Source organism: Gorilla gorilla, chromosome 12, assembly GCF_029281585.2.
Source record: "Gorilla gorilla gorilla isolate KB3781 chromosome 12, NHGRI_mGorGor1-v2.1_pri, whole genome shotgun sequence".
In the NCBI taxonomy this organism is placed as follows: domain Eukaryota; kingdom Metazoa; phylum Chordata; class Mammalia; order Primates; family Hominidae; genus Gorilla; species Gorilla gorilla.
Window position 1 is genome coordinate 75,179,090 of NC_073236.2, and position 27,262 is coordinate 75,206,351.

The following is a 27,262-nucleotide window of genomic DNA, read 5'->3' on the forward strand; positions in this document are numbered from 1 at the left end:
CTCTGAAAAAGACCAAACTTTTTTTTTTTTTTTTTAAATAGTTAGGGAAATGGTGGGATATGGACTGGATAGGCATCTTGTCACTCCAGGCCATACTTACATTACACTCAGGCAAGCGTTCCAATGGCCAGTGTAATCCCCTGGCAACACAGGAATCTGCCAACGACAGAGGTGCAGGAGTTCCACTGGCACATTCCCAGAGTGGATGAGGCCGACTGTCAGCTGACTGCCTGTTCCTGATGCAATGTCATGTGACTTTTTGCTGAAGCAGTATCTAATATTCTAAAATTTTTAGACTTTTTCTGCCTACCTTCATTTCACGCTTATATATTCTTGGAAAGAAAAAAAATCCCTACAAATCCCTATTTAACCTTGCCAATACTCTGATGAAGACACATTATAATGAATCATGGGAATTTCTTTACTGATCTCATGTTCTATATAAAAACAAACAGCTCAGCTACTAAAAGTGCTGATCCAATTCTTATAGGCCAGATTCTAATTCTTCCTGGCTTCAACAAAGTAGAAGCCCTACCAAAGATTTTCTCTGGATTGAAATATGTTAATATTCAATAAAACTTCTCATTCAAACTCATTACATTTTTCCTCACATACCAAAGTACAAAGACACCAGGCTAAATTTCTTTTAAATTATTTTATTTTTGTATAAGCTAAAAGGAAATTTACACACTGAAATTTCAAAAGACCTTGGGCATGCACATTAACCTTGTTAGAGGTTCTTCTACATGTCTCTCTTTTTTCCATAGGAATTTCCCCAAACATTTAAAACCCATAGTTTTCACTGTATATACAACCTAAACCATAGCAATCTATGATTATGTCATTTTACACTGTGCAAAATCCTCAAAAAATAGTGGTACAATAGAACAAAAAAATCAGTAACAAGTAAATTCCATTGTAAGACATTCATATAATTTGGTCCTTCTCTGAATCATACTGATTTTAAACAGACACAATCTCTTTAAACCCCTCCAATCAAGTTCTGACAATGATCCATACCCTATAACAAAAGAGCAATTGATTAAGTACCTTGCAAAAGGTCAAACAGCAATACGCCAGATTGAAAAGATTAAAAAAGCCCCAAAATGTTAACAAAAGCCAGATCTGAAACCCATCATACACAAAATTAAAAAAAAAAAATTAAATGGGGGACTTTGGAGCTTATTTATGATAGCAAAAGTAATTTGACATGTAATATGAAAAATCAAGAGGACAGTCAATGCAATCTGAAAAGACTGAAGGGGATTTCACAGACAGTGAAGATTTGAGTTTTTTTTTTATTTCAAAAGTTTTGTAAGAAGGACACCACCAGTGTATTTCACAAAGACATAAATGTATACACCCCAGCAACACAAAAAGAATAAATCTTCAAAAATGTTTACCCCCGATTATTTACATTTTTCTAATATAAATTTAGGACTTCAGTATGTAAATAAATATACATTACTATGTATACCTTTCTAGTGCGGCTTACCAACAAATCAGCTGAACTTGAATTTTTTTTTTTTTTTTTTATTAGAGCAGGTATGCTTTTGATGGTAGGGAAGGGATGGAAAAAAGGAAAAGCAATAGAAACTGTCCAATTCACATCAGTTATCCGTCTGCTTTTTCTTGAGAGCTTGTGGAAGGTGTTAACGTGGCTGGGAACATCAACACCTTGGCATGCATGAATGTTAAGTCAGGAAGGCCAGCGATCACTTTGATAGCTTCTTCACTTAGGTGCTCTTCTCTTTTCGGTTTCCTACTGACAAATGAAAAAAAGACAAGTGTGTTAATGTGACTTTGCTGTAGGTAAAATGGGAGACAATCCACTCTCAAGGTAGACAGTTAGCAATCTGTGGGGACTTGAGTATTTTTTCCTCTGCTAGTTCCTGAATCTTGTAATACTTTTGTGCAGTGTGCTTCCTGTGCCAAATGCCAAATCTCATGAAGAGTGACATGTGGCCTATTTATGTTCATTAAAGCTAGGCATGCACACACAGATACTCACATGCATACCTAGACAGCTCGTGTACTTTCTAGCCTTTACATTAGGCTAGAAGCATCTACCCAGGCATAATTTTAAAATGTTACTAAACAGAAATATAAATCTGAAGCCTTAGTAACACTCCATCTAACTGGATTTTTCCCTGCCCCTCCACCCACTAAAACTACCTCAGCCTGAAACAAAGTATGTCCAGGGAAAGACTAAGTCATTTTAACCTCAGGCTTTCTTTATCCCCAATGGGGAATTCCAGGAGAGAAAGCTCTCAGCTCAGAAGACCCAGTCTCAGCCTGTTGGGATGCAGACAGCAGGTCCAAAAGCAGCAGCACTAGGGCTGGTTGCTGGTGTTATGCACGTACACAGGCAGGACGGAACTCTGGGAGAGGGAAATCTCAAATCCTATGGGTCCTGTAGATGAAGTAGGTTTTGCTGCACTGGCCCCCGATATGGGAAATAAGCAGTTTGGTGCATAGCACAGACATGAAAATGCCTGGTGACCCAGGTCTACTCAGCAGGTGAGCCACAGAAAATGCCAAATGAGCCTCAAATTGGGCACATGATTGCAATTCAAACTTTTTCTGGGATATTAAATATATTAAAGGAATAGTTATACATATTATTCGCTTTAGACCAAAAATCATTTCAAGTTGTTCATTATAAAAAGCCTAATAATTCTCTTTTATGGTAAAGGATAGCTGGTATTCTTAGATGTGACACAAGGTATTTCTTTGACCTAAATGTTTCCTTTTTCCTTGGATGGGGTGCAGGAAGCCAGGAGGTAAAGCAAGAAAGGAAGGATAGCTACAGGCTTTTTTATTCCTAGGACTTTTCTGTTACCACTTTGAATCCAGACTGAAATAAAAAGATTTTATAGAATGAATGAAAAATCCAACGACTTTTAGGACTAAAGTTTTTCAAAAGGGAAAAAGCATCAGGCATATAGCAGATGAACCAAATACTGCATTCAATACTAGGTTCTTAGAAGAATGGAATAGCAATCCAACATTTTTTTCTGATGAAAATCTACATTTTTAATTGCACTTAAATAGTGGCAAAACTATTATGTGGATGTTTGATGGGGAACTGGATATCTGCATCATTCCAAAGTAAAACCAGATACATGACAAGTGAAAACCTGGAACTGTATAATGGAAAAGGTCAGTTTCTCACCAATTGTCAATCTCAGCACCACTAACAATGGAGTCAACCAGATGTATGGATCTTCTGATGTGATATAACACCTAGGATGCATTCTAGCCAAAATATTTACCCTGAATTCAGCAAGCCTTTAGATATAATTTCCAATTTACAGGAAAATAGGGAGATAGAGAACACAGCAAATATTACTTGAAGGAAGCAAACAAATCCAGAGCTTTTAGGACATTCTGTAGGACACCTATACTAATCTTTATATAAGCTACTGTTAATAAGAAAACAGAAGGAATGAGGAGATATGCTAGGTTAAAAGGGACTTAAGAGCCCCAACAGCCAGGTACAATAGTCTTCAATTGAATACTGGTTTGTACAAAGCTGAGAAAGGATAGTTGGAGAAATCTGAATATAGCCTAAGTAGATGAAATGAAAACTCACTGAAATTGACAGAGATCACTGACTAAGACTAGGTCAATTTTAGAGGTCAATTCACTATGACCTCTACAATCTCATTTTTGGTGGAACCCCCCTCCTCCCATATATGTATTTGCATAGAAAAAGATCTGAAAGAATTACACTAAGGAATTATAGTGATCCTGAATGGTAAGAATGTGATACTTTCATTTTTAATTTTTTTTGGTCTGGATTTCCTAACTTTCTAAAAATATACTTTACTACTTCTATAATGATAAATGGTTATTTAAAACAACAGTGAATAAATGCGCACCTAAATGGATTTTCCCATTTGTGGAGTGCAGTTTGGGTGTAGGAACAGACAGCAAAAAGTAAGTTTTCACCTAAGAAACAGTTGGTAAAGATTATTCTAGGGTTTTAAACAATTGCCTTATTTCAGAGGCAATATGAAATTATATTTTAAAATAAAAACAAGTTTACACAGTTCATAGTTTGTGCATTTATCTGTGGTCATTGTGCATGGGTGTGAGCTAGTCTTCTTAGAATATGGGAAGAAGTAAACACTTAAGGAGAATTTGAAAATAAAAAGTTATATCATGCTCATTTCTCAAAGGCAGTGACCTAATTTTGATCTATTCCTCTCTAGTAAAGATTTATCCTTTTTATCAATGGAATATAATTGAGAATATAATTGAGAGTCCAGGAAAAAAAACATGATCAATTGTTTTTTAATTTTTGTTTTTGACAAATGTGCCAAAACCTTTCAGTGGGGGAAATCGTTTCAACAGTTTTCAGACAACTGGATATCCACCTACACAAGCATGAATGTGGACTCCTACCTCATACCATATACAGAAATTAATTCAAAATGGATTAAAGACCTAAATGTAAGAGTTGAAACTATAAAACTCTTAGGAGAAAATCTAGGTATAAATCTTTGTGACCATGAATTGGGCAATGATTTCTTAGATATGATACCTAAATCACAAGAAAAATTAGATCTTATCAAAATTAAAAGCTTTTGTGTGTCAAAGAATACTATCAAGATAATGAAAAGACAACCTGCAGAACTGGAAAAGATATCTTCAAATCATTTCTCTGATAAAGGCTTAGTATCCAGAATATACTTAAAAATCTTACAACCTAACAATAAAAAGACAAATTATCCAATTAAAATATAGGCAAATGGCTGGGCACAGTGGCTCATGCCTGTAATCTCAATACTTTGGGAGGCTGAGGAGGGAGATCGCTTGAGCTCAAGAGTTCAAGACCGGCCTGGGGCAACATACTGAGACCTTGTCTCTACTAAAACAAAACAAAAACAAAAAAGGCAAAGGATCTGAACAGATATTTCTCCACAGAAGATATACAAATAGTCGATAAACACATGAAAAGATGCTCAACATCATTAGCTATCAGGGAAATGCAAACAAAAATGTCAATGAGATACCACTTCAAACCCACTGGGATGGCTATAACCAAAAAGACCAATAACAAGTGTTGGTAAGAATGTGGAGAACTTGGAATGTATATTATTGGTGGGAATGTAAAATGGTGCCATCACTTTGGAAAAGTTTGGCAGTTCCCCAAAAAAGTTAGAGTTCCTATATGACCCAGAAATTCCACTCCTAACAGAGTTGGAAACATCTGTCCACACAAAAACGTATACACAAGTGTTCACAGCAGCAACATTACTCATAATAGTCAAAAAGTGAAAACAACCCAATTATCAACTGATTAACGGAAAAGCAAAATGTGCTATTTCCAATGAAATATTATGCAGCCAAAAAACAAATACGGATACATACTACAACATGAATGAACTTGAGAACAGAATGCTAAGCAAAACCGAGACACAAAAGGCTGCAGACTATAGAATTCCATCTATATGAAATAACCAGAAAAGACAAATCTGTAGAGACAGAAAGCAGATTAGTAGTTGCCAGGGCCTGGGGAACGAGAGGGATAAGGAGTGACTGCTAATGGGTACAGGGTTTCTTTTTGGGGTGATAAAAATGTTTTGGAATTAGATAGTGATGATGGTTGCACAACCTTGTGAATATACTAAAAACCAGTGAATTGAACACCTGAGTGAATTATAAATTTTTATCTCAATAAAAAGGCCTAAAAAAGAATAAAATTTCTTTGACCTGCATAAATTTCAGTTACAGGTCTATGGCTACTAACTAGCTGTCACTAATTAGTAGTGATTTAGAATAGGAAGTAATTTTCCTCCATATTAGGAAAGTTAGGCAAGAAGATGGAACTATTTTAAAACTAAGAACTTGCATTTCTTTAAAAAACTCAAAGTGAGAAGTCACTTTCACAACTTGTGTTCCAAAAGAGAAGAGCACATATAAATTCCCTGAGACATTCAAAGGCACTTAGTAAAGAGTACTGGATATTGTTTGGTCCATGTCAAATTTCTTCTAACTTGACCACTGTTTAACTCCTTCTTACCCTATAGTCTATCAAAATGCCTTTTCACTTTATCTTCTGCTTATTGTCAATAGCCAAGAAGATTTTGCTGAGCTTTATTTTTTTCAGTTTACTTTATTCAAGAGAAAAATGAAAGAAAACCTAAAAATAAGACACTAAAAATGCTTTCTGAAATTATGCCACCAGCCTGTCTCTGCTCTGTACAATTGAGAATCACCTGTTGGGACATTTTACAGTATTTTAAGACTTGCGGGCATTTGTATTTTTTACCATTTTCAAATGACATTTCTCAAAACAGAAAATACAAAGTTGGCAACCTGTTCTCTCCAATTTATTTTGTTTTAAATATGATGCTGGACAGGTCCTAGTGAGTAACTCAATACAGAATTAGCAGACATTAACTCCAGGATACATTATTAGTTCATTCCCTATTAGTATAGAACAAGAGAAAAAATGAAAATAGCTTCTTAAAGTGATAGGGCTTGGAAGAGTTCTCTAGATTCAGCATGTTTCAAGGATGAGTTAACGAATTAGGAGAACAAGTTAAGGTGGTTTAGAGCTCCTCCTAATGGCACAAAATGAATTCTCATCATTGGGATTTTCAAAACTTCTATAGTTCTTTGGTCAGTGAGACTGCAGGGGAAACAAAGGAAGGAAAGAGTAGAACTGTCCCAGAAAGGGTTGTCCTAAAAATAGCAGGGGGAAACCCAAACAATAAAAGCATCCTTTTTGGTTTTTAAGTCAAATGTGTGTTAGCTTTTAGTTAACATATACAAATTTCTCATCCATTTTTTTCTATGAGAGGAGTTTCAATTTGAAGAAGTGATTTATTTGGAAAGAAAAAATTAAAAAAAATCCACATAGCCACATTTACAAGTAGGTTCATTGAAGAGGCGGCTTTGGCAATGCCAGGTGGCATACTGCAAAGACATGGGGCTATGAGAACAATGGAGAGAACTGGCAGACAAACAAGGATTTACATGCTACAAAGCCATTCTAGGGAAAAGTTAAGGGTAGTCTAATGTATAATAATGTATTTCATAATTATAAATATTAAAGGCAATAAGAAAAATCTGGGGGAATAAAAGCACACAAAGTTTAAAAGACAATATGATAATTCAAGCTAAAGTTAAGAGAGATAAACATTTATTATTTACAATAAAAAAGGCTTTTTTAAACGGATGTCTTTCTATAGAAGAATCTATTTAAAATATAAACCTGAATTTAACATGTGATTGGGATGTATTTATTCAGGAGAAAGAGCTATAACACTTCTTTCAAAGTAGGCAACTAACAGGTAAATAGTTCCACTTTAAAATGCTGATGCATCACAGATTTGAGACAGCAGAGCTGGCGTGTCAATCAACCAGTATTTGCTTTTGCACTAGTGATTTCCTGGTTCAGAATAGTATCTTCCTGTTAGAAACTGGCTTAGTCTTATGGTTAACAATAACTCAAAGCAATGGATTGTACTAGCCTAATCATATGAAACTAAAGATTTTCTGAATCGCAAACACATGGCCTGAGTGACATTCCGTGCCTTTAGTTCCAACACAGGGAGATGGTAATTGCTCTTCTATAGGCCATGCCTCTGAAGGGGCTTCTAGAAAGCTTGGTAAAGTAAGGCTTTACCTCCCAAATCAGAGGTGCATGTCAATGAAAATTCCAAGAACCATCTTAGCCTGCAAGTAAAAAGATCAGCCTAGGTGACTCCAGGATTACAAAACTGGGTTCTCAAAGATGATCTTCTCAGTAATTATGAAGAGAAAGGGAGAGTGTTTCTATAATGGCTTTATGATCACAATACTTAATCAGAATTAGTCTCTACAAAGTGAGGGGCGGGGGGCGGGGGGTGGGGGAAGAAAACCACATCTGTCAGCCTTGGCCAATCTCTTATGAAATAATCCTGTTCTAATAAAGTTCATAATTAAACATAATTTGATAATATTTTCTGGACTTGGGCATCGACTGACTTTTATAAAGCAAGTTGTGATATAATATATTGAAATGCTGTCAACTGACATGCTTTTTCCTTTGGGTCGTTTTATCTCAGAATTAAAACTGTGGGTATAATTGACACTATTTATTTACCTGGTAGATGTGCTTGTCTTCTCTACTGTAGACATGAGTCTTGCAAATGCATCAGTCACTTTGAGGCTTGAGGTGGAGATTTCCAGCTTAGAAGTTGTTAACTCATACAACTCCGGATCCACACCTTATAGTATAAAATGATAGTCAGTGATGGCAGGCTGCAATGGGTTACCCAGTTAGCCACAATCCAAGATGCAAAAGGCAATATTCTGTAAACATCTGAGTCTTTTGCAAACAGAACATATCTTTAGAACACTGCAATACTGCATTTATTTTTTAAAGTATAAACTCCACTTTTTGGAGTTTTTATAAAACAGGAAAATACTTTTCAAATTCCATTTTGGAATGAATATATACTTAAGCTAGCATTTATGCAGCAGATGCTACCCAAATACTTCTAAAATTTCTATCTGCTATAGAAAACTCCCCCAATTTGGATTAGGATGTGATATAAAATTATCAATGTTTTATAAATAGAATGCACATGATGTGACACCCCATTTTTCAATTAACTAATCTCATTTAAAAAATTTTCCTGTTTCCTCACCTCCTTATTTTTTCTCTATTTTCTTCCACAGAAAAAGATTTAGAAGCTACCACAAAGTCCCAAACATGGTAAATGATCTGGTTAGTTTAAATATATCATGACTGGCCAGGCGCGGTGGCTCACGCCTGTAATCCCAGCACTTTGGGAGGCCGAGGTGGGCAGATCACAAAGTCAGGAGATCGAGACTGTCTTGGCTAAAACGGTGAAACCCCGTCTCTACTAAAAATACAAAAAATTAGCCGGGCATGGTGGCGGGCGCCTGTAGCCCCAGCTACTCAGGAGGCTGGGGCGGGAGAATAGCATGAACCCGGAAGGCGGAGCTTGCAGTGAGCCGAGATCACGCCACTGCACTCCAGCCTGGGCGACAGAACAAGACTCCGTCTCAGGAAAAAAGAAAAAAAAAAAAAATCATGACTAAGGACTAATCATAAACATATACCACATAGCTCTTTCTTCAGGTTAGAGGTGGGGAGGGTAAAAGATTTTCAGAAAAGGTAAGTAAAAGTACTACTTTTGAACAAAATGAAAATTCTTGTCTACAGGGTTAATTTCTGTAGTCTCATATCTGAATCTGGTAGTCATTAGTTCAAATATCTTGTTAGAGTAATTCAAAAGGAAGCTCAGAGGGTTAGATTTATTGCAAAAATTGATTTAAAAAATCTCCGCCATCTGACTGCATTAAAATACATATAACTTTGTGTATTTCTCATGTAATACAGATTTATAGCAATGATGACAACAATAACATTAAAAAGAACAGTTTAAATATTTTAAACTTAAGTTACACTTTGAATAATATTCAGAGTAAAAAAAAAAAAATTTTTAATCCTACACTCTCCTGGTACCAGCAAATAACTTGAGAAAAAATGTTCATGAGTTGCCGGGCGTTAACAGCAAAGCAAAATTCTAAGGAAGAATGTCTTAGAGCTTCTGAAATTTTTACTTATTATTTCTTTAAAAAAATGCCCTGTAAGATCAGCAGATCAAGTTATATATAAATAACTTATATATAAATGCATATATTTAGATTAACAAGTTTTTTCCTTTTAAGATACTTAACATATTAAAAAATTAAAAAATCAGAAACTGACTTCTATTAACCAACTTTACAGAAGTAAACACAGATCTCAGATGTTTACATAAATCAGACAAGCAAAAGCGACTTCCACAGTTACGAAGTCTAACAAGGGAGGAAGGCTATAGAAAATGTATATTGACTCTCCCAAGTTCTCAATATTTCATTAAGGTACAGTTTCAAAATATACTTTAAAAGGACTTTCCTTTGTGTTCCTGTAATAAGAATATGGGTTGCAATTAAAATGTAAAAAATTGTATATGTCTGTAAAGGGACTAAATGAGCCCAAAGTACCTCCCTCTCTAAAGGCTAGATTCCAGCAACCACAAAATTTAAGTTGCTGTCTAGTGTATAAGGCAGAATAAATAACTGCATTCTGACTGGCAATAGGAAAGTGCTAGTAAAAACTTAGTTGGGTTTATAAAATACTGGCCACTTGACTGTCAAACAAACAGTAAAGAGGCAGATTAAAAAAAAAAGACAACAAAATCACACCCCCAAATAACTACCACCACACCAAAAACCCCCCCAAAACTATGATTAGATTTTTCAAAAACAAGATAACTATTTAATAATTGGAGAGTAATTTTTTTAATGGAAGGTCTTTTTTTTTTTTTTAACAGAGCCTTAATGAGGCATGGTTTAGTTACATAACTAAAGCTAGCCAACCAAGTTCTATGCCAACCTCCTAAGTCTCACACACAAAATAATTAACCGCAAGCTAAGACGAAATGACTTTCCCAGAAACAAGTCAGAAAAAATGCAAGCAAGTGATGAAATGGAATACTAAGGAAGGTGTTGATACCTGTAGCTTGATGGTAACTTTTAACAAAACCCAATAGCAATAAAAAGAAGCCAAAGCAAATATATAGTAATCAAATTTATATAGCATCTAGAGCATATTAATGAAAATATTGAACAAAAATATTTAAAAGGCTCCAAAGTAATGAGAACTGCATTTGACCATGCTGATTTCACTTCTATTACAGCTCTAAGCTTCTGAAACCGCTTGCTCTTCTCGCAGCTGTGTACACTGAGCCTGATTATCAGGTCATTTCTGTACTTCTTTATATAGCCACGTTATTTGTGCTCCTATGAATGGTTTTTAAATGAGTTTGAAATGTAACCAAAAATTAAATTTAAACCAGGTTTTTAGGGATCCAAAAGAAAAACAGTGACCTCATTCAAATTATAATACAGTTTATGACAAAACAAAGCTGAGAGCAAATTTAAAATGGGAGCTTAATAATTCTTGGGAATACAGTAACAAAAAGATATACATGTTTTTGGTTGTCCCTCCTACCCCCCAGTAAGTATTCTAAAATGTCAGACAATTAGCTCACCCAGGTCATTGCACAGATCAAATGTAAATTTAGAAGTAACTTAATAGTACAATATCATTTTGAAGTCAAAACCAGACAGATTGGTTTTTTATATGCTTGCAAAATCTTGAAAACAGTAAGAATAACCAGGGGCTTGGATTTGAGGAATCCAGTCATTCTATACCAAATGACCTTGGAACTTCCCTGCAGCAGAATCAGATTTGCATAACCAGATCTCAAGAAGGGCATCCTAGGTCCCAGGTTCACTCTGAGCTGACTGTTAGTCTCCCCCATCCACAGCCCATCATGGCTGCTCAACTGTTGGAAGTGGGTGGTAGCACTATCTAGTGGAATAGCACAAAACCAGTGAATTCTCAGGAACCAGGCTAGTTGTGAAACTGGCCACTAGTGGGGACAGAAAGGGACTCTCACTATGCATTCTGGGCATGGGCATCTCTATGGCACCCCAACAGCTGTCTGGTGATCAATGGACATGATTACCAGATCACATGTTGGGATGACAGTTATTAATATTGAATAAAATGTAAACATAAAAATGCCATTATAATTTTAATCTATTCAGTTAGAAAGTGACAAAGTACATTAGTCCTTTGGTCAATGAACTGAACTTTTGTGAACTTTTGCAGGGCTGAACATTAACAGGCACTCCAGTAAGTTTTAATCTCTAGCTTTTAGTATCTCATAGCAATTATTTTCTACTATTAACTTTTGTAACATTTTTTTTCCCATGGAAAACTAACAGTATACTTTCTATTTAAGAGCTACATAAAAACAGAAATAGTTCTATGTGGGACTATATACTTAGTGCTAGACTCCAACATTTTGGAACCCAATTATATATTTAGCAGCACTAATAAACAACTAATTGAATGCTGGAATTTGTAAAGGTTATATTATTACAGGCACTACAATGTAAAGTCATCTTTGTATACTAAAATATTCTATCTCTAAACTTGTATTTTTTTCAAATGGCTTTATAGAATATGCTTTTAAAAATAAGCATATAAAATATCACATTTTCCACTTAGAGGAAAAAAAAACCAACAGCCCTGCCTTTAACTCTCTAAGGACATTAGGGATGTTTTATTCCTAGAAACTACTTTCAGCTTTGAATATTAAACTCTGAGAAAGTTTTCCTTGAAATACATAAGTCATTTTTTTTGTAATCAGATACTAGAAAATAACAACAGATGAAAGAAAAGTATTAAAAAGACATTATAGAGAATACAATCTACTTGTTTCCTTGTTTATAGGAAAGTCAAGTGATGTGGTCATGCTTTTAGTAAATAAACTGGAATTGTGGTTTTAACACTCTGCTGACCTGGGATTGTGGTGCTGCTGCTAGAGCTACTGTCATCCACGGGCCCAAAGAAATCAAGGTTCAGAAGAGTGGAACCTCCACTAGCTTGAAATTCAGTGACCGTGTTGGTAGGCAGCCACACAGAAGGTAAGCCAAGGGAGGAGGGGTTATGTGTAAAAAGGGGTAAGACACACACTTGAACATGCAGGTTATAATTAGTAATCATTACACATTTTAAAAATCAACATTAAAACTGTGTACAGTATTAGTTTTTCATTACTAAGGACATTTCTAAAATAACAATTTAATTCAATGTACATTTTCTCATGTACAATGTAAAGAATGTAACACTTAGTAAGGTTTTAGGAGTTCAGTTGCTTCAATCAAAACTGGAAGCCATACCAGAAAGACCGAAAGGAATGCGTACCCGTTAAAGGGAAACAATACTTTAATCTCAACCCAACATTAAAACTCACTGTACATGCCCAAATCAATCTTTCATGTTAGTAATACTGGTTTCTAATTAATGCTTTTTAAAAAGTGACAAAGTTGTCAGTTTCAGGACACGCACCAATGTGTTAACTTAGTTTAAAATAAAATAATAAAGAATGTCATAACTACCCTACCCTGATGTGCAACCTCAAGCTGTACTGTTCCCCTTTAACTCTGAAACAGTAATCAGAAATAGTATACATTTTTAAAGAAGTTGTTTGTTAATAAAAAGCATGATGATTTGACTGAAGACACCAGACAACAGCAAAAAGTGCATCCAGGCTTTCCTTCAGCACTATATTAATTCAATTGGATGCTTTCCAGATATCCTAGGACCCCACTATAAGGCCAAGCTGATAGTGTTTTTTTACAATGGCAAAATAATTGCCATTTAGACAATGATAGGTGTTTAGACAATGGCTCGAACAACTTAAGCACAAGGAGTAAGAGCAATTACATCTTGGGATCCACTTAAAACTTGTGGTGTCGAGCAATTACATCTTGGGATCCACTTAAAACTTGTGGTGTCAATACTAGAAACTAGCATTGGTGTGTTACTTAAAGAGCCCACATTACATTACTGAAATAAGTTATTCCTTTTTGAGGATTTTCTTTTAAAGCCATAAGTGAAACCAATTATTTTTAGAACTGCCTACTAACATTTGGAGACACGCTTTAGAAAAGGATCGTGAAATTTATTTTCTATTTGCATATAGGTGCTCTATAAAATATTAAATCTAAAAACTACTTTGAGTCAATAAACATGGATCTATGCACACTGTTTTCGGCTAAATAATTGTGCTTTGTGCTTTGAAGCAGCCTCTAGCCACAAGACTTTGCATCCAAGAAAATTCCATAAATTAAAACTTACAGAAAAAAATTCACGGTAAATTGGTCCTAGCTAAAATACCTTTTAAACTACCTAGATATTTGTAAAAAATAAAGCAGCTTACTTTTGACTTAAAGAAACTAAAATTTTACCTAACTACTATTACCTATATTTGGACATTAATACTGTTGATAATAGTAACGGCTGGTTTCTTGAGCAATTACTGTTCAGAAAGAAAGCCTGAATTTCCAAAGATAAGAATAAGTTATGTTCAAACAAAAAAGGAAATCAGCAGAGAGAAGTTTGTCTGAACTTTGTAGCTTTCTTAACTCTAGCTCTGGTGCTAGAGGCTCTACGGAGAGACGTACCATCTAAAGGGTTAGTAAGGCCACTGCTACTCCAGTCAAACTGGACGGGTGGTAGAGACTCCTAGAGTTGAAAACCAAAAAATCAAAATTAATCAGTACAGGTTGTAGCAACGTAAAGAATCCTTAAAAAAAAAAAAAATTATAGCAAGACCATTAGGCAACAAAGTACCTAAAGACAAAATTGGGATAATTTACAATTTCAGAAGGTTACCTGCAAATATCAGCACAAACTGAAATTGCAAAATTTACAAACAGTACAGGTTATTGACATTTAAAAAGTTGTATCTGGGAAATGAAATTATCTTTACATTTTTAAACAAATTTATGAACTGATTCTATGTCAAGATTTCAATCTATTCTCAAATCATGATTTAAACTATTGATGTGATTACAATAAAAATTAAAACATGGTATAAAACAAGATTCAAAGTCTAAGGTCTGTCTGGTTCCTTACAATTTTCCAAATTTTGAAAATTATGGGCTAATAAGACATTTTTAAAGTGTTGACTTAAAATATCTATTTTAATCAACTTCTTTCATTTAGAAATTACTTATTAGATACCAGAATTTAATTTTGGGTGTCATCCTTGTACTGGGGCAATGCTAATCTCCTCTGACCTTGCCAAATTTTATAATGTGCTGCTGAAGTGAGCATAGAATTTTAAAAACAATACACTCAACGGATGCTCAGGCAGGGCACGGTGGCTCACGCCTGTAATCCCAGCACTTTGGGATCCGAGGTGGGCAGATCACGAGGTCAGGAGATCGAGACCATCCTGGCTAACACAGTGAAACCCTGTCTCTACTAAAAATAAAAAAAATTAGCCAGGCATGGTGGCACACGCCCGTAATCCCAGCTACTTGGGAGGCCGAGACAGGAGAATTGCTTGAACCCGGGAGGTGGAGGTTGCAGTGAGCTGAGATCGTGCCACTACTGCACTCTAGCCTGGGCGACGGAGTGAGACTGTTTAAAAAAAAAAAAATTCACTATTCCAGGGGTTTAAATTTCATAACTGTCAAACATATAAAATAAGCAAATGGTAAATTATTCCAGGGGTTTAAATTTCATAACTGTCAAACATATAAAATAAGCAAATGGTAAATTTAAGATGGAAGGCAGTGCAAACACATTTTTAAAATGAGCATTCACACTTCATTTTAAGAATATTCTTACATGAAAAAATGTTGGTTGTTTTTTTCTTTTCTTTTGGGGATTGGTGTTAAAATAACCTGTAAAAATAACCTGTATTTTATTAGACTTTTGATATCAAAATGTTATCGTCTTCTTTTGGCCATCGCTTACCACTACGCTTTATCGTAAGGCAGGCACTGTTAAAACTTTATATTTTTTTCTGCGTAGGTAAGATCACTTGCTGTTTTTTATAGAAAAGGAGCATGAATCAGTTATTTTTGTAAAGTCTAACTCCATGATATTATAATACGACTGTCTGGATAACTGGGATACCAATGACAGGCAAATTAATTTAAGCATTTAGTCTCCAAAAATCAGGTCCAGCCTGGAGCAAGGTATAAACCGAGTAAAATACTAACATTAGTTAGTGGGTTTAAGGGATGGGATAGGGATGGTTGTGGGGCAGTGACTATTAAGGGTGTTCTTAATAGTGGTGGTGGTGGAAGAGTTTTGTATCTTGACTGTGGTGGTGGTTCCAGGAATCTACCTATGTGATATAATGATATAGAACTATATACACATATTGTACCAATGTCATGTTCCTGGTTTTCACATTATAGCATATTATGTAAGATGTAACCATGGAGGAAACTGGTGAAGGGTACAAGGGACTTCTCTGTACTATATTTGCAACTTCCTATGAATCTATAATTATTTCAGATAAAAGTTAAAAAACTGCTGAAAGCCTAGTTTATAACCTACCTGCACAGCTAATAAATATTTAGAAATATCTTCTTTAGCTGATCATAAAAGGAAACAAACATCTCTAAGGATCATAAAAGGAAACAAACATCTCTAAGCATTCTAGCAGATTCAACTTACTCCACTTCTAGATCAGTGACACCTTTGGGCATATTCAACACTGAATGAATGGACAAAATCTAGGTTTATACAATAACGATTTCTGAATAAATGGAGCAAGTTCTTTCATGAACACATTCTATCTGAATGATGTCAAGTAGCTGGGTGCTTAGAAATATTTCAATGATTTAATGATTTGCTGAAATCTGAGCTGCTCAAATAGGGGTATGGTATCAAATAGGGGTATGGTATTTTGAAGACAGCCAAAATCATAATGAGGTGATAAACACGAATCGACATTTAATGGAAATGAAAAAGGTGAAAAACAGGATACCGAAGCAAAAAAAGACTAAAACTAATGATGTTCACAAGTATGGAAACTCAGAGAAAGCTTGAGAATGAAGCATTTTAAAACCACTTGAAGCAATGTGGTATGAATTATTACTGCAGAGATAAAAGCACTAGGCAAATAAGGTCATAATAAAAAGAACAAAAACATGGAGACAGGAGGCTTGGATTCCAGTCCTAGCAGTACCACTAATACATGGTTTTGGGTAAATCACTTAGCCTTTCCAATGCTGTAAAAAGTGAGCATGGTGGCCAGGCGCAGTGGCTCACACCTGTAATCCCAACACTTTAGGAGGCCGAGGTGGGTGGATCACTTGAGGTCAGGAGTTCGAGACCAGCCTGGCCAACACGGTGAAACCCCGTCTCTACTAAAAATATTAAAATTAGCCAGGTGTGGTGGCAGGTGGCAGGTGGCAGGTGCCTGCAATCCCAGCTACTCAGGAGGCTGAGGTAGGAGAATCGCTTGAACCCAGGAGACGGAGGTTGCAGTGACCTGAGACTGCGCCATTGCACTCTAGCCTGGGCAACAGAGCAAACCTCTTGTTTCAAAAAAAAAGTGAGCATGGAACTACATAATCATTTTTTCTTTTCTAGCTCTAAAATTCTGATTCACAACTAAAATACATCAGGCAGTCTAAGAGAAGTTGCTACCGGTGACTAGATGGATAACTGCTAGTCAGAGTGTTGACCCTACTCAGCAATGAATAAAGTGTAAAGTATTGACCTTACTAAGAGGGAAATCAGTAGTGGCACAATGGTGTGACCTTGAAATTCAGCAGATAAAAATTGAAATTCAGCAGATAAAAATGAAAACACACACACAATCCCAAAAAAGGTAAAATTACTGTTTCCACCCTTAAACTAAGTTAATAAATTTCTAAACAAGAGATGCAATAGTTATAAGATCAATGAATACAAGCCAATTTGGAAGATAAAAACAAACTCAATGGGTACCAAAATTGGGATAGAATAGACAGACCCAAAAGCATGCAGTCATAATGGGAATTATACAATTGTGCTTGTGCTAAGATTGAAAGCCACTGTTGCTTCTAGCACTAAAGGCTAGGGGCGTAGGAAGATGTAACTTCCTGCATGGCCAAAAAGTAAAATTACATATATATATATATACACACACACACACGTATTTCATTTGTATGACACACACATATGTGTGTGTGTGTGTGTATGTAGCATGCCAAAGAAGAGTGGTAAGAAATATTTTCTAGGCCGGGTGTGATGTCTCACGCCTGTAATCCCAGCACTTTGGGAGGCTGAGGTGGGCAGATCACTTGAGGTCAGGAGTTTGAGACCATCCTGGCCAACATGGTGAAACCCTGTCTCTACTAAAAATACGAAAATTAGTCTGGTGGTGTGGTGTGTGCCTGTAGTCCCAGCTACTTGGGAGGCTGAGGCAGGAGAATCACTTGAACCCGGGAGGTGGAGGTTGCAGTGAGCTGAAACCATGCCACTGCACTCCAGCCTGGGTGACAGAGCAAGACTCTACCTCAAAAAAAAAAAAATATATACACACACACACACATATATATATAATTTTCTGTAAAGAGACTCTTTAGAAAATGTACTTCAGATGTTTGTTAAATTTTTTTTTTCGAGGCAGGGTTTTACTCTATTGCCCAGGCTGGAGTGCACTGGTGTGAACATGGCTCACTGCAGCCTCAAGCTTCTGAGCTCAAGTGATTTTCCCACCTCAGCCTCCTTAGAGGCTGGGACTACAGGCTCATGCCATCATGCCTGGCTAATTTTTGAAGAGGCAGGGTTTTGCCATGTTGGTTAGGCTGGTCTCAAACTCCCGGGCTCAAGCAATCCACCTGCCTTGGCATCCCAAAGTGCTGGGATTACAGGCATGAGCCACCACGCCTGCTCTGTTAAATATTTTAACCTGAGTCAGAGGTATGGAGTCAAGCAAGGACCATACAATTCTGTGATGGAGGTCAGGCATGTTAGCACAAAATTCTAAACATGTTTTTCATTAGGTCATCTGGACTACTTTTTTGTCAAGTCCATAGTGAAATTATAAAAGAAACATGATAAGCTATGACTAAAATGAAATACACAGTAAGATCAAATCAGCTAGAGGAAAAAATGACAGGCAACAGCTAACTGATACAATAAGCAATAGTTTATGGGGTTGTAAGGTGGAAGTGGTTAGATGGAGGAGGAAGCAAGCAAAACTAGCAACAAATGGTCTCAATAAGTACAGCTCCATTTTCAGTGAATGTACCAAGTAGTTACTCAAAATACTTTCCTAATACCTAACACTGTAGGAATAAGAATGCAGATGGAGGGAGAAATAAAAATGTGCCGTGGGAAAGGTAATTTTGAAATATGCATACACAGGGCAGACCTGGGACAGCAGTTTATAGCCAGAGGGCGTATCAGGGCAGCAAAATTAAGGTAACTAAGAACAGATTCTACCTACGGAGACATTCTGCCCAAGCCACTTTGTCTGCTGCCCAACCATCAAGGCCAGGCATTCTAAACATCAAGGTCCTCTGGCCCACTAATTCAGTGCTAGTAATAAGCTGGCTTCAAAGTAACATTTAAGCTATGCCCAAGTATAAAACACAGTGGTACACAGCAGTAATATTAGATGTTTCTGGAAACACACCTAAAATGGCAGGACCTATGCTTTACACATTTTCTAAAGTATGTTCTCCAAAACACTAGTTCTGCAGGTGCTACCACTCCCCTCTCCTCTGATCTCTTCAATAAAAGGTCCTGTGGCCAAGTAAATTTGAGAAATGAATTAAAATTAAGGCCATTCATTGCAGGACTCTTCAATGTCCTTAATGTGTGTTGTGATCTCTAAGGGTGGTTATGGGGGTATGATATGAAGTATTTCCCAAACTTACTTTACCCTGGAACCCTTTAGTGGACCACCTCTGGGGATTAATGTTCAATGGGAACACATTTTGGGAAAGGCTGCCCAAGCATACACTTTTTGTGTTAGATACAATTAAAGATGACATCTAAGGTTAAGAAATGACAAAACATGGCAAGAATATGTTTTAGAAATGGTAATGTTCACTTAAAAATACTAATCTTCTAAAACTATAATATTTAACCAGCACTGAGTCAGTTTGTAACTTGATATGGAAAGAGTAAGCAAGCCCAAATGGCCCATTTTACCCGAACAAAAAGTGAGAGAAGACTTTATATTAACATATTAGTCTGAAAAAAAATTTGTGCTTAAGTGTGCCAAGGAGGTAAAGGATAAGAAAGGCAAGACAGTTTTCTGGCTGTGTGTGATGGCTCACACCTGTAATCCCAGCACTTTGGGAAGCCAAGGTGGGTGGATCACCTGTCATAAGTTCAATACCAGCCTGGCCAACATGGTGAAACCCCATCTCTACTAAAAACACAAAAATTAGCTGGGCACGTTGGCACACACCTGTAGTCCCAGCTACTCGGGAGGCTGAGGCAGGAGAATCGCTTGAACCCAGGAGGCAGAGGTTATAGTGAGCCGAGATCATACCACTGCACTCCAGCCTGGGAGACAGAGCAAGACTCCATCTCCAAAAAAAAAAGAGTTTTCTATTTTCCTAATCCATAGATTGTTTAGTTAAAGGTCACATCATTTTCGAGTTAAATAACCATTTTGCTTAAACTCTAAAAACAAGTTTAAGGCAATGGACATATCTAACCTTTACTGCTTTATAAAATTTCACAGGATTCCAGAAAAAATACACATACAATAGCAGACTTATAGAGTTGGTATAAATACAGTGTTTCCTTTTTTCTTTTCTTTTTTTTTTTTTTTAAATCCAGCACTTACCAGATTTGTGTCAGTAATTATGATCACACAATATTCAAACTGTAAGGGACTTTAGAGATACCTGTTTTAAACCCTTCAATTTATAGATAAAGAGACTAAGGTCTGGATAGTTTTAAGAACTTACCCATAATCACCCATTTCTCAAATTGTGCTTTTCTGTTTTTGAAAATTAAAGACAATTTGTTCATTGTATTCCAAGGGATGTTAATTAATCAAAATCATGTCCATCATTAAATCAAGCTTTACAAATATTTTTAAAACAGTCACAAATGAAGGAAAAAGGCAGTATGTGTGGATATATGTGTATATACACGCATAAACATATTTATACACATATAGATATTTTTACCTGGAACTGATCAGATGTACATGTGTTCATATCTGGTGACATGGTGGCTGTCTGACCGATGGAAGCTATTTTTTCTGCAGCAGAAAGTGGTTTCAATGGTTCCTTGGTGGGCTCTAACATACCCTGAAAAAGGAATATTAGCCTTTAATGGGGATGGGGGGCACAGCCCATAAACTTAAGTTAATCTGTCAGAAAGAAGAAGGTAAAAAACAGGTCACTTGGAAAGTACTGAAGACAAAAAGGAACTAGTCTTTTTTTTTTTTTTTTAAGAGACAAGGTCTCACTATGTTGCCCAGGCTGGCCTCAAACTCCCTGGCTTAAGGGATCCTCTTGCCTCAAGCTCATGCCACCACACCCAGCTATTCTTAAATTTTATTTACTGAAAATCCTATAGCACTATAATGAGAACCATTTCACAATAATACCTTTAGAATCAAAAGTTTTTAAAGCAAGACTTTGTATTTTAAATCAGATGTTTTAAAGTACAGAATTATTACTGTCACATGAAAGCAGAAGCACCAACTCGGGATGGGTGGGGGGAGACAACAATATGTCACATCTAACCTCTAAAAATCCAACACTAATGACACTAAAATTGTAAGAAACGGCACCCTTTGTACACATTACCCCATGGTGAGAAGTGAGAGCTGATTGTAAAACACGCCATATAATATGACATCTATATCCTTCAGTGTAAACTTAATATTTGATCCTGATCTCTATGACAGCACTGGAGACTTAGTTCCTTGGACAGGCAAAGCAGATATACAGCCTTTTTAGAGAGGAAGAACATCTTACAGGTTCCACAGGGTTTGTTACAAATCTAATACACCCTTTTTTTTTTTTTTTTTTGAGACAGAGTTTTGCTCCTGTTGCCCAGGATGGAGTGCAATGGTGTGATCTCAGCTCACTGCAACCTCTACCCACCAGGTTCAAGCGATTCTCCTGCCTCAGCCTCCCGAGTAGCTAAGATTACAGGTGTCCACCACCATGCCTGACTAATTTTTTGTATTTTTTTTAGTAGAGATGGGGTTTCTCCACATTGGCCAGGCTGGTCTCGAACTCCTGACCTCAGGTGATCCACCCGTCTTGGCCTCCCAAAATGCTAGGATTACAGGCGTGAGCCACCGCGCCCGGCCTAATATGCTTTTTGAGTAAGAAAAATAGATGTTCAGTATGGCTATAGAAATAAAGAGGAAAAAAATCAGTATTTTTCATCAACACTCTACCAAACTCAAAATGGGCCATAATCTAGCCCTGAAAAAAGTCAAACTGTTACATGTTTTAAAATAATATCTGAAAAGCTTTTGAATGTTTTTCAAAGGTTATATCCTAGACAAAATCACCCTTAACTGGGCCAAAAAAACAAAAACAAAAACAAAAACAAACAAAAAAAACCCCTCAAAGCTGCTAAGTCTTTAATGTTAGAATCTGTAAATTTCTAAAATTTTCAGGAGAATCCCTGCCTCCTCCCTTCCCCAATAAAATAGGTGTAAACTAACTAAAACAGTTTGCAGAATCAATTCTTAACAGTAGCACATCTGAAAGGCTTTAACCGAGCAGCTAGAAAAATGAAATAAGTTCATGGTCTAACTCAATACCATATGTATTATACAGGCTCTCTAGTGTGCCCTTATGCAGAGACGATACATTTGGCAAACAATTAGTAGTCTCAGCCAAGTTTTTTAATTTGAACGATCACTTTAAGCAGTGGTTCTCAAATTGTGATCCCCAATCAGCAGCTTCTGTGTCACCTTAGAACTTGTCAGATGTGCAAATTCTCGAGCCTACCTCAGAAATACTGAAAAAGAAACGGGGGTGGGGGGCGGTGCTCAACAATTTGTGTTTTAACAAGTCTTCCAAGTGATTCTTATATACATTAAAGTTTGAGAACCAGTGGCTTAAATGATCACTTCAGGTACTATTTCTCCAGGTGAGATCAAAAGATTATTGAACATCTCAAATGTTTAAGGTACCATGGGTAAATTTAGCTATAATTAAAACTTGATATTAAAAACAAGTTTCTAAATGAAAGATATCACAAAGATGGGGGAGGGGGAGATACATTTAAATTCATTAAATAAACTTTCGAATTAAAGCTTATAGAAATAGTAGCCATAGGTATGAGCTGACAGATGTGAAAAACTGGAAAAAAGGTGGGGGGGGGGGGAGGAAAGAAGTGGGAAAAAAAGTCCATAGAAATAGTAAAAATATTACTAATAAAGGTTGAAAAATAAAGCATAAGCTTTAGCCTCTAACTTCTCACAAACCTCACAGAACTGGCTAATGGGCTGAGGCTACGCATAAGCATTAAGTAGGTCACTGCCCCTAATATGCTGAATGAAAGTGCCTACAAATTAAATTCCTAGTTCCATAACATCAACAACCTCTGGATTGCTACTCCTTGAGAAAAAGAGAAATCCAAATAACCAAAAAGTTAAAGAAATGTCCAGCGTTATATTTACCTACAACAGAAAACAATGTGGGGATCATCAAAATGTTTTTAAAGTACACGATAACCATTTACAAAGGAGTAAACAGATTTTAAAAAAACCAAAACTCTAGAAAATCCCACAAAACAAATCAAAATGTTCCAATTCAAAATCAATAATTAGTGCTTATTCATGGAGAAAGTTTGTAGATTTAAAGGTCAAGTTCCACAGCAAATTGTCACATGCACATAATGGGTTGTATAAATTCTATACCAAAGATTCCTTCATTATTTTTTCCTTATTTCCAATTTAACGGTTATAGTAATGCTTTTAGTTTGATGGGGCATTTTTATTCATCGATAAAAATACACACCAAAAAACACAAACATCAAACTTTAAAATGTGACTGAGTCTTGAGAAGGAACAGAATGAAAATGTCTCAGTTTTCCAGGACTACCTGGCATATCTGAAAAAACAAAATTCAACACATTTAAAACATTAATGGAAAAACTAAGAACCCATTATGAGTCCTGGCTCATTTTCATTTCATTATAATTTGGTGTTTCTAAGCTTTTATGTACATCTATAGCCTCAATATTGCATTTAAAATTAATAACTGGATTAAAACAAATGATATCTTTAGGCCTTCTGATACTTCAGCTTTTTCTTTAAAGCAAGTTTAGAAAAGAAAAAGAATCCTCCAAAGGTGCATTTTACAGTTATATATGCTAATATTACTAAGATAAAAATTTTCAATCTAAAAACAGTATCTGTAATTAATGAAATATTTTAAAAGTCCTGCGATCAATATTTGATGGGATTTATGAGATCAAAAAAGATCTATTTATACCCTTCAGATTCCAACACTAAATGTCTCTTATACAGCATGACACAGAAGTGTATTTTAAGATGATTTTACAGAATAGATGCAGTAATGATGAATACATGCAGAGAGATTTTTGTACTTACCAATCCTGCTGCATACATGGGCACTATAACAGGCTGCTTCTTATTGCCCGTGAAGAGCTACACACACGTTAGACAGAAAGAACATATATTTAGAGAATAATCTATCATACAATGAAATAGTTTCCAAATATGCTTGAGATGTTTTATTACATATATTGGGAATGATAAATTGATGAAACTTAAAAATTGCCCATATGGGTTATTTTATCTCCCAGTCCAATTCCTTCATTTTATATTTAAGAAAAACTACTAAAACAATTTTTTCTAAAAATAAGTATTGATTAGAGAAAAATTTAGGTAGACTGATGTTTAAAAGTCAGCACATTCAATATAAATGAACATTTAAACCAAATATTTATTTTCTGAGGAACTAGCTTACCACAGCTTAAACAGAAGTATGACAGAATTTTAAAACATCCACAGGTTGATTAAAAGATTTTTCAAGGTACTAACAAACTCACAATGTTTCGGGTGTCTATTCCCAAGGAGGACAAAAGCTTCTTGTTGCTATGGGAGCCTCCCCACTGGTATCTCAAGCCATGTGCATCATGGATATCCTGTAGCTCAGTCCACACATCTAGCAATTCCCTGCAAAGGCCATGATGAAGCCATCAACAACAGGTTACTCAATAACTTTCACCATGAGTTCTACTTATAATATGGCTGTGACATAATACACATTCCATTTACTCTTGGGTCCAACGTAAGTGTATAACTATTTGAATGAAATCAAGAGCCAATACTTATAGTCACCAGAAAAATAACTAAGTTAGGCCGGGCGCGGTGGCTCACGCCTGTAATCCCAGCAATTTGGGAGGCCGAGGCAGGCGATCACCTGAGGTCAGGAGTTCTAGACCAGCCTGGCCAACATGGTGAAACCCCATCTCTACTAAAAAATACAAAAAATTAGCCAGGCATGGTGTTGGGTGCCTGTAATCCCAGCTACTCGGGAGGCTGAGGCAGGAGAACTGCTTGAACCCAGGAGGCAGAGGTTGCAGTGAGCTGAGATCACTCCAGCCTGGGCAACAGAGCAAGACTGTCTCAAAGAAAAAAAGGTATTTCACTGTGAAATTTCAGAATATCAGCAACAAAGAGATCTTAAACTATAAATTTAATGTGAGAGTAGAATAAAAATTTGCCTCCCATCTATCTTTTTTCTCAGAAGGCTATTGGAGGATATGCTCCACCAAAATGGGATCTAAGTGAAGGGAAGTCCCAAGGCAATGTATGTGTAAGCCCAGACTGAAACCATTCTAGATGGGAGCAGAATGATAAGGTGTTGGATCACAAGTGTATGAACAAGCTCTTAAAGGGCAGGGAAACATTAATGAAAAAGAGAAGTCCAGGAAGAAGTTGTACTATAAAGAAAACAGTGTCTTAAGAGTCAACAATACATACGTGATTATAATAATGAAAATGCCAAATAAGAAATTAACCAAAAACTGATATATGGGGAAGATGAGGGGAGGAGAATAGCAGAGGGAAGATCTAAATTTTCAGTTTTCATTCTAAGAAGTCAAAAAATAAAATATAACAACTGATTATTGATTTAGAAATATAGAAAGAAATAGCTCAAAAGTAAAAAGGCAGGGAGTTTAGGTTTTGACACAATGTTTTTGAGCCTTAATTTTTTTTTTTTTTTGGAGATAGAGTCTTGTTCTGTCACTGAGGCTGGAGTGCAGTGATCTTAGCTCACTGCAACCTCCGTCTTCTGGGTTCCAGCGATTCTTGTGCCTCAACCTCAATCCCAAGTAGCTGGGATTACAGGCATGCGCCACCATACCCTGCTAATTTTCTGTATTTTTAGTAGAGACAGGGTTTCACCATGTTGGCTAGGCTGGTCTCAAACTCCTGACCTCAGGTGATCCACTGCGCCTGGCCTGAACCTTAATGTTTTAAGATAAACTTATAAATTAGAACTACTAAAAATAACAAAAACACATGCTATCTAAAAACAGTCTCCTACTTACCCACTTTCAGGTAAGGCCTCTCTCGTTTTTATTGGCAAAGTGCTTGTTTCCAGCAAGTGCTTCAGGGAAGTAACTTCCTCTTCAGCATCAGGGACAAGTATGGAAGGAAAACATGCTTCGAAAATTCGCTCCAGGCGGTTTAATAAAGCTGTCTGCATCAAAACACCCCCCAAAAGTTTATTTTCATTTAATTTTGATAATATAGTTATAGCATTAAAATGCAAACACACGCACACCCTGTCCACTACTGTAAGAGAGGAAGAGAACCATCAGAAAACACTGAGTGAAAAGAACACAACTACTCATGAAACAATCACTCTAAATGATTAATTTAAGTGATGATGATGAGCTACGTAGCTGGCAATTAAAAGCAACGTGCCAAGCAATATACCTGCTACTTTACATGCATTATCTTAATCTATTACAAAATTCTACAAAAAAGAAATTACCCAATTGTACAGTGAGAAAGCAATCTCAATGTCTGAATAATCTGCCCAAAGCAAAACCAAAAAAACCCAGAGAGCATTTATATTCTTTCCACCACACTGGAATATCTCTTACTACCACTCATCTACTCTAGATTTAGGAACAATAAGATTGGATGCTTATGAGAAGTATTATGCTATTATAGCTAAACAATCTTTTTTTGGACATAAACATGAATTTTGATAGCCTTTTGGAAATATCTTTGCTGCTAATAGTACAAACCAAAGTAGCAAAGAATGTCTCAATTTTTACTGATAAAAAATTCAAAAGCTCATTCATCATTTTGGTGATATGTATTATCTTTTAGAAATTCCATTTCTCTACTCGTCTTTGTTGCATGTATATTTTTGAATAGAATACTACCTTTCTCCCAAGTAAAGCCTGCATATTCCCCAGAGTATTTCCACCAAGAACAAACAGATACATTTCTTGGCTTTTTTTTTTTTAAAGTATTTTTATTAACTAAAACTTGCTGGATTTAGATCAACTTAGTTTTGGTACCACTAGGTTTACTATACATGTGCAACCTACAATAACATTCATTCCTATTTTCCTAACTATTTCAGACACATGTAATATATTTTCCAACTTAGCCCAATTTACCATTTAAACATCAACTAGGAATACAAATTGTTATTAAGTTAAAGCCTGTTGTAAGATTAAGTTTACTATTGAATTGACACAGACTGTACAAGCAAAATGCCACATCATGGTGGTACTTCCTGCCAAGTAACAAAAACAAGTTGATGCTTGATTTCTGTTTTGTAGTGTAGTGAGCACCCAGGAAAATTAAAAAAAAAAAAATTTCATAACATTTTCTGAACCCAAATCTCTTTTGGAAGCTGTATCAGAGCAAAAACTTAA

The 27,262-nt window shown here is 36.1% G+C and overlaps 1 protein-coding gene and 1 non-coding gene across 7 annotated transcripts in view; both read right to left on the reverse strand.

Annotated features, from left to right (window-relative positions):
* Window positions 1-640: 640 nt before the first annotated feature.
* The window catches only part of AFTPH (aftiphilin), a 68,088-nt gene continuing 41,466 nt past the window's right edge, over window positions 641-27,262 (reverse strand). Inside the window, exons 3-10 of one of the 6 annotated variants that reach the window (XM_019021393.4) lie at window positions 25,913-26,064; window positions 24,404-24,530; window positions 23,943-23,999; window positions 20,542-20,664; window positions 14,056-14,116; window positions 12,388-12,471; window positions 8,102-8,225; window positions 641-1,765 (exon numbers count right to left, since the gene is read on the reverse strand). In XM_019021393.4, coding sequence (XP_018876938.3) covers window positions 1,615-1,765; window positions 8,102-8,225; window positions 12,388-12,471; window positions 14,056-14,116; window positions 20,542-20,664; window positions 23,943-23,999; window positions 24,404-24,530; window positions 25,913-26,064 — 879 coding nt within the window. In that variant the 3' untranslated portion in view covers window positions 641-1,614. The remainder of the gene's footprint in view (window positions 1,766-8,101; window positions 8,226-12,387; window positions 12,472-14,055; window positions 14,117-20,541; window positions 20,665-23,942; window positions 24,000-24,403; window positions 24,531-25,912; window positions 26,065-27,262) is intronic. The other 5 variants (XM_004029321.5, XM_019021394.4, XM_004029320.5 and 2 more) reach the window with 5 other exon arrangements.
* Window positions 14,605-14,709, reverse strand: LOC115933611 (U6 spliceosomal RNA). The gene has a single exon (XR_004069479.1). It is a non-coding gene; the product is annotated as a U6 spliceosomal RNA (small nuclear RNA).